The sequence below is a fragment of the Labrus bergylta genome, chromosome 13 (genome assembly GCF_963930695.1).
Source record: "Labrus bergylta chromosome 13, fLabBer1.1, whole genome shotgun sequence".
In the NCBI taxonomy this organism is placed as follows: domain Eukaryota; kingdom Metazoa; phylum Chordata; class Actinopteri; order Labriformes; family Labridae; genus Labrus; species Labrus bergylta.
Genome location: NC_089207.1, coordinates 12,877,877 through 12,885,411, shown reverse-complemented (window position 1 = coordinate 12,885,411; position 7,535 = coordinate 12,877,877). Strand labels below are relative to the sequence as shown.

General features: G+C 41.8%; 1 protein-coding gene across 2 annotated transcripts; it reads right to left on the bottom strand.

Annotated features, from left to right (window-relative positions):
- Nucleotides 1-2,881: 2,881 nt before the first annotated feature.
- LOC109986974 (gamma-crystallin B) lies at nt 2,882-5,897 on the bottom strand. 2 transcript variants are annotated; one of them, XM_065962232.1, is made up of 3 exons: nt 5,763-5,897; nt 4,976-5,218; nt 2,882-3,556 (listed from the first exon to the last, which is right to left on the bottom strand). In XM_065962232.1, exons 1-3 carry the CDS (start codon nt 5,865-5,867, stop codon nt 3,284-3,286), a joined length of 621 nt encoding a protein of 206 aa, XP_065818304.1. In that variant the 5' UTR covers nt 5,868-5,897; the 3' UTR covers nt 2,882-3,283. The 2 variants fall into 2 exon arrangements, with proteins under 2 accessions (XP_065818304.1, XP_020493517.1); XM_020637861.3 differs by lacking the exon at nt 5,763-5,897 and adding an exon at nt 5,495-5,602.
- Between the last annotated feature and the right edge of the window lie 1,638 nt (nt 5,898-7,535).

Genomic DNA, 7,535 nt, shown 5'->3' with positions numbered 1-7,535 from the left:
TGTCACTCCTGAATATGATTGCTCTGCTCTCCTGTAGTTTCATGTAGAGCTACTTCTGGAACTGATTTATTTAAGGGTAATCTGTCCTTTAACTCCCTGCCACAGTCACACCATCCTTTTGTGGGGAATTCTAACGGATGTAAACCTCAACTTGACTGGTTGCTGCTGGTTTCTGTTCTATTTTTAACCCTGCAGTATATTCTGTTTTATTTGTTTTATTCTGTTTGTGCTCATCTGTTTTGTCTGCATGTTCCCATCTCTTCTCTCCCGTCCCTCCATCCATCCTTTCGTTCCCATACAAGGTAACTCCAGCAGCCAGAAACAACATTCTTGTCCCGGGATTAACATCGTTCCCCTCCGCCTCCGAGACTAATCATATCCACACGAGTTATAAATAACTGAGTATGAGGAAACTAGGGGCTCAGAGGGAAGACGTCCTGCAGCTCAAATGTTTAAAGACTCGACCTCCTGAAGTGAAACACAAGGTTCTGTTAATGCAAATAATCATAAATCACAGACAGAAACAGAAAGACTGGAAGACTAAACATTACAAACAGCCATGAACCAATAAACTTTGAGTTGGATTGTAGATAAAAACATTGAAATGGACCCACGTCTGAGTGTGTGTATGAGTGTGTAGTTGCCATATTGGTAAGTGTGTTTATGTGTTTACATTTGGTCTGTTTTGACTTGTATTGCTGCAGGACATCCAGTAAGTCCTTCCTGCTAAAATATAGGATACTTTTTTTATACAGCAGCTTTAACACTTTTACGAGGACTTTCCATTAAATGTTGACTGGTGGGATTCAGCAAGTCCTCTAATGATTTTTAGTCTGGGTTGCTGGTCAATGCCTGATGTGTCGGCTGTAGCAATATGAGAACTGTTAACACTACAGGGTCAGGTTTAAATCATGATTAACACCCAGAGAGAGGCGCCAAACCATTCTGACTGCAGTTCCTATCATCGTCCACAAGAGGGTGCACACTGGCTCGATGTGATGCGTTACCTGCTCTGAAATAACCTCACATTCTCTCTCCTGTCTCGCTCCAAAGCATCATAGGCTGCAGTAAACAAAGAGGCTTTAGGGGTGAATAACTCCAGCTGGTGGAACGTGCTGGCTGGAATCTCTTTGTGTTATTGGGAGTGTTGGGGGGGCGGGTCACAGTGTTGTTCCAGTGAGCCGGCCGTCAGCACTAACAGCAGCTGGCACGCTCCCGGCTCTTACCAGCAAATCCCACTGAGTCATCAGCAGGCTGCAGCTCTTTGTCTGCAGGTTTAGCTGAGCTCTGTGACCTCTGTGGGCTCGGTGTCAGAGGACTGTCTGCACCGACGCTCAGCTGCACGGGAGACGGAAACGCACGGAATGGAAGAGCGGGCAGAGGAGGACAAACATACAGAGTGTGCATGAAACTTCAAATTCATGTTTACAGCTTTTATTTCCAATGCTGCATGATGTTTGTGCACCCACAAAAAGGACTAAATAGTGCATGTTTGTGCAAATGAGCCATACAGAAACAGAAACCACACGCTGCATATCTTCTTCTTCCTTTCTTGTAAACATGGAGGTAGGGATCAATGAATATCATCATATTGAGACATGAGGGTGTTTCTTTTATTTCACTACATTGTGAAACATTGAAATATGCTTGGAGATGCAAAGTTGGATGTATTTAATTGTTGCTCATTTTCAAATCATGAAGGTTTGGCGCCAATAAGTAAAAACATATTTCATGGATTTTTTTAACAATATCCTTAAAAATAAATTCTGATATCGATCTTGCGCAAGAAAATGCAGTATATTACTACTGCTACTTACCTACTGCTTACTATTTCTGCATTGTTGTCACACTTCCAGAGGGTTTGAAAATGTTTTCCTACTTTCAGCATTTAATAAAAATAAAGCTTCAGATGATTTCTTCTTTATTTTTCCTTGTTTCACTCTTTATTGTGTGCATCGTCTGTCCAGGACAAATATGAATATGCACTAAATATGATTCTCACTCTGATTCTATGTTGTGTCTCTTTACATTATCATTGCAATGCTCTAAAAATGTATTTACTGCCACTGTGAAGGATCAGTTAGAAGCCTTAGACAGCCTAGTATTCATTCATTCATTGGTTTCATAAACTACAATTTCAACAATTAACAACCGATCAGAGCTTCTTGAAGAATTGTTACCTTTGCAAGCGCTGATCATTGAACCAGAACAAACGTACAGAAATAAGTTTTGCAAATAATGAAAACACACATTTTAAAGGAGCAGTATGTAACTCTGACCCCTAGTGTTTAAAATGGGTACTGCAGTCCAAATTCTAAACATTGTAGAGAGCTGTCTCCCCCCACCCCCTCCTCTCTTGAGTCCATGCTCAAGCAGGTTGCCATGTGGTGGACACTGAAGCTTCAGTGTTTAGCCAGCTCTGCATCGGTCTGTAAACCTTTCTGCGTTCTAAACTCTCTCCATTTTTCAAAAGCATCTCCAATATTGATCCTAGTTTGAGCACGTTTCTGCTCGTGGAGCTTATTAGAAACATGCAGAGGCTTTTTAGGTCGGGTACAATCACTTCTATCTGAACCACTTCTCTTGCCCGCTTCCATTGCTGCAACACCTGTTGGTTTGACCTGATAACTGCTCTCATATCTGGCAAACCGAGGGGCGTCCAAAACGGCCGTGTGGGGGTGCCTTAAAACCGCCTTCCTTCTCTGGTCCAAACAAATCCAGACCATTCAGGACCAGAATCTGAAGTTAGAAGGACGACATACTGGCTGCTGCATTGTTGTCAGAGAAGCCAGCACTTCAACATAGCATGTTTCCTTAATGTCTGATCATATTGTAAGTTGCCTTTATCATTTCACTCACTACACATCTCACTGATTGGACCTTTAAGGAAACTTTATTGTGATGACTTTCTTTCAAATATAGAAATATTGATATAATATCATTTCTTTAAATGTCGTCAGCTGGTGTGCAGAACAAAACCAATTTCAGTCGACAGCATAGCTCATCTCTGTGGTTGGTGCAGCTTTATTCATTTATACAGCTTTTAAATCTGAGCATTTCCTCAGCAAAGACTCATTCTTACATTATTTTAAAGCAGCTGAATGGAAATGGCTCACTGGGAGGGATTCAGATCATCTTCACTTATTAACTTGCACAACATTTCTTCTGAATCACATTAATCAAATACAAAACCAGAACATGTAAGGATGAACATATGAGCACCATCTGTTTTATTAAACCTCCAAACAACACTTATGTTAAAAACACACTAAAGGGGGACCGTCTAGAAGCTGCGGACGCGGCGGAGGGAGCCCACGTTGGGGTTCATGGCGGCCCACTCGGTGAAGCGGCGATACTCTCCTCTCTCCAGCAGGTATTGCCGGCCACGGAAGTTTGGAAGCTCGTAGAAGACCCAGGCGCCGTCCTTCACCTGAGCAGAGTGCACCTCGCTGAAGTGCCAGTGGTCGGGCAGGGAGCTCAGATCCTCGGTGAACTCCAACATCTGACCTGCAAAGTCAGGACGCTCAAAGATACGAATTGCGAACGTGCCAGAAACCTGCAAGACAAATATCAGGGGTTTAGTTAATCCACAAAGCAGTGGAATAAATTATTGTATTGTATTGTATTGATTGCAACTCTGCATAACACTGCGTGCATTTACAATAAAGTTTATATCCTTTACTTTGAGGTTTCATACTGTTGAAACAGGCTCTTTAACTGGCATGTTTACCTAGATATGTCCCCCTTTTGTGAAGCCCCCTCTGCATTTACACTTTACAGACCTGGGGACAGGTAGCCAGCAGAATGAGGAGCACCTGGTCCCGGTGTGCCTCCTGCTTGTCCTCGCAGAAATCCCATCAGATATCATGAGTGTGGTCCCTTTGTCAGAGGTGCTGCTTGTCAACAGGCAAGGCAGTCAACTGCTTGGGGCCCCAGACTAGTAAGGGGCCCCAAAGGACTGACAAATTTTAAACAGGAGCTCAAAATGTGCAAATTTTGCAATGACAGTAGGAAATCTCCTCAAGGTTGCCCCGTCTGACAGCACTCACTCTCATTGCCATGCTTAGAATTGTATGCATTATTACTGTGAAAATTAAAGTTTGTCAATGAAAGTCACTAAAGGAACATGAAGAGGATTTAAGTGTCTAGGAGTTAAAAAATAAACAGGTATAGTGCATTGGGGCACTGGCAGACATAATGGGGGCTCCAATGTCCTCCGGATGGCCTGGATTCAAGTCCAACCTATGGTTCCTTTCAATGTCACCCCCCCCCCCCCCCCTCGCCTGTCTCCGACTGACTGCTCTGAGTAAGGCATACAATCCCAAAGATTAAACCTTCAAATTAAAAAAGGAGGAAGAATCAAAGCTTTGGAAATCTTTTCTGTTCAGATTAATGTCTTGAGAGTAGCCAAAAGGGCAAATCTACAAACCAGAAACTCTGATAACTCGATATGCTGATGACACAATCCTTAACCAACGAGACCAAGGTTTGCACCATGAGTCTGCATCTGGGCATCAACATATCATTCACAAAACTGGTTTCAAACTCATTACTGTGTTTCTGCCATCTTGAAATCTGTTCCTGCAAATGACTGGATTTTGGAAAATGAGAGTGCTCATGAAGGTACAATCTCCAAGTTATTAACCACATGCTGATTCCTTAGCATAACCATAAAATGGTTAACTATTGTTAGAGTAGTTCAAGTGAATATTGTGATGCTTGAAATGCTTGAATTTACTTAGCTTTTCCTCATTCTGTTGAGTTAATCCAGCAGCGCTCTGATTCCCTCAAAATGTTAGTTCTTTTGCAAATCTGGAGACAAGGTTTTAACACTGATGCTAGGCATGCTGCTGGGGAAAATGATACAACTGCATGCATTTTCAAGTGCACATGATGATGTACAACATTTATATTTTCCAGAGCATGCTGTAAAAAACCTCTGAGGACTCCTCTTCTGTTTTCTGATTGAACTTACATGTCGTATCAGCCTGCAGGATCTGATGCTGTCATTGTAGCCATTCCAGCGCTGGAAGTCTGGGTACTCTCCTCTGGTCAGGATGTACTGGTAGCCCAGGTAGTTCGGCCTCTCGAAGATAACCCAGGCCCCGCTCTCTACACGGATGGAGTTACAGCGGCTGAAGTGGGTGGTCAGTTCAGGACAGTCACTGCTGCACTCGTAAAGGCGACCCTGGAAGTTTTTGTCTTCATAAAACACAATCTAGAAGAGGAAAATGGACAGTCACAGGTTATTTCAAACAACATATATCACATATTGATAAAAAATACTGTTAAGGGATGGTATCAAAACTGCACTGCATCCAACATAACCCAGGTCTAAGTGAGGAGCAGTGAATTAGCATGACTTAAAGAAGGGTTAGAACTCAAGAAATGAAGACAACCTTTTGATTCCTGATCGAGGTAGAGGGTAAAGTTGTTCTTATGCAAAGTGTTTTATATTTCTAAATCAAATCATTTAGACTAACAGTCTTCCTACCTTTCCCACACGCTCCATGTTAGGGTCTCACACTAATGTTTGATAACTGCCTGTTAATCCCACCTTTCACATACACAATATTGCCTGCAGGCCTGGTCCAGATGTATATATACAGTGTATGTGGTCACACTGAAGTGCACTGTGCCAGGTCCATCATTGTCATTTTAATTGCCTCAGCAGTTATACCTGCACAAAGGCTGATGCTGCAATTGTTTAAAAAAAAAAAACAGGCTTTAAACAGTGTTTACTCATGCCTGCAGCCGCTTACCTTTTGATCTGCATGCTTCCAGAAATGATTTTTTTTGATCCAATTAAACTGTCTCCTCTGCAGCTGAAAGTGAGGCTGACGGCTGACGTTGGCTTGTGGCCACATGGAGCTGTGGTGCAGGTTTTACCATCAGTGTGGTAGGAGACAGGTGCATTCAGGGCATCATGCAAGGCGTCATGCTCCACCTCTCTCTACATCCACACCTGAGTCAGCTGACCGCTCTCTGACCAACTGTTTATTAGTTTCTGAATGGGTTAACCTCCATTGAATAGCATGATTCATCATTCATATATCATTTAAAGGTTAAGTAAAACAAAGATGTGTTTCAGTTTATGGAGTAGAATTATGGAACTGTCCAGAGAAAGCCTTACATTACTGTGTAAACAATTCGACAATTCATGAGTTTCGGAGTTGAAAAATACAGATGAACGCCTCCTCAGCCAACCAAACTAGGGCTGTTGCTAACGTTGCTAACTGGATTTTGTACATGCTCACCCATACATACACAGTTACTCTCCCACTATGTTGACGAAACTGACGACTCAAACTACCAGCGTCTGAGCTCTATGGCTTATTTGTAAACTTTGTTTTGTATTAGCATAGTTTGTGCCTTTGCTGATAAATGGGGAAATGCTGATCTTGTTTGATCGACAAGTTTCTGGTCCCTCATGCATTGTTGACCTCATGTTGAAGATATCAAATATGATCACAGATATTTGATTATGGCAGTCACTCAGCTTATGCATCCCTTAGGTTATCTTATTTCACTATATGCTGATGATATTATGATGTATGTATCTTTTAAGCCTGATGTTTTTGGCAGTACAGTCATTAAGGAATGGACCGCATACTTTCTTCAGCTAAATACAAATAAAACGTTGGTCTTTGGTATTGCTTCAGATGGTGTCGACTCCAAGATTGCTTTGTTGGCTCACCTTACTTAGCTTTAAAGTCTAACATGACAAATCTGGGTATGAAGGTATTCTCAACCCTCTAACCTCTACCACTGCTGCTGTATGTGGACCAGGTTTCACCTCTTTTATTCAATCCATTGTTTACGATCAGATTCAGGATTTATACTAACGTTTCTGTTGTTTAAAAGTGAAAAAGCATTATGAAATGGATATCATTAAGTAATCCAATCATGATTTTGTTTGGATCATTTTGTTTGGATTTTGTTTGGACCTCCAGTTTGTGTTGCTCAAACTCTTGAGTAGGATTGAGATAATTTATAACCAGGAGGCAGGCTGGATCCTGGCTTGACAACATAAATAAGATATGGGATATGGTCAAACAAAACATTTGTTGTTGATACTAATAACATTTTAGAATTTGCTTTCGCAGTGTCCATTTTCTATTGCAACACGGTAGATGAGGTCAACTATTGGGATGTTAAAAGAAAAGTAAGTATTTTGTCCCCATAAAATATTTAACCACTGTTGCTGTTAATATCAAACATTTTTTAACTATTGGGCTCTCTCGCCCCTACCTTGAAACAGGACAGTGGACAGAGCCAGAAATGGGGGAGAGCAAGAGTTGGGAACCAGAGGGAGTTGGGATTACTGGTTTGGTAACCTTGGCATCACTAACAAAAACAGGCTGGGAAATATTGTTAATCTTTGCTAAAATATTGTCGATGTTAACCTGAATGACCTTGGCCATATTTTTCAAGTAAGAGCCAATCAGAAGGCACAGGCCATCCTGGAAGACCCTCAAACCCTCTCTAAATGCAGAGTTTATACTTCTGCTGACAGGGAGGAGGGTCACTCACGT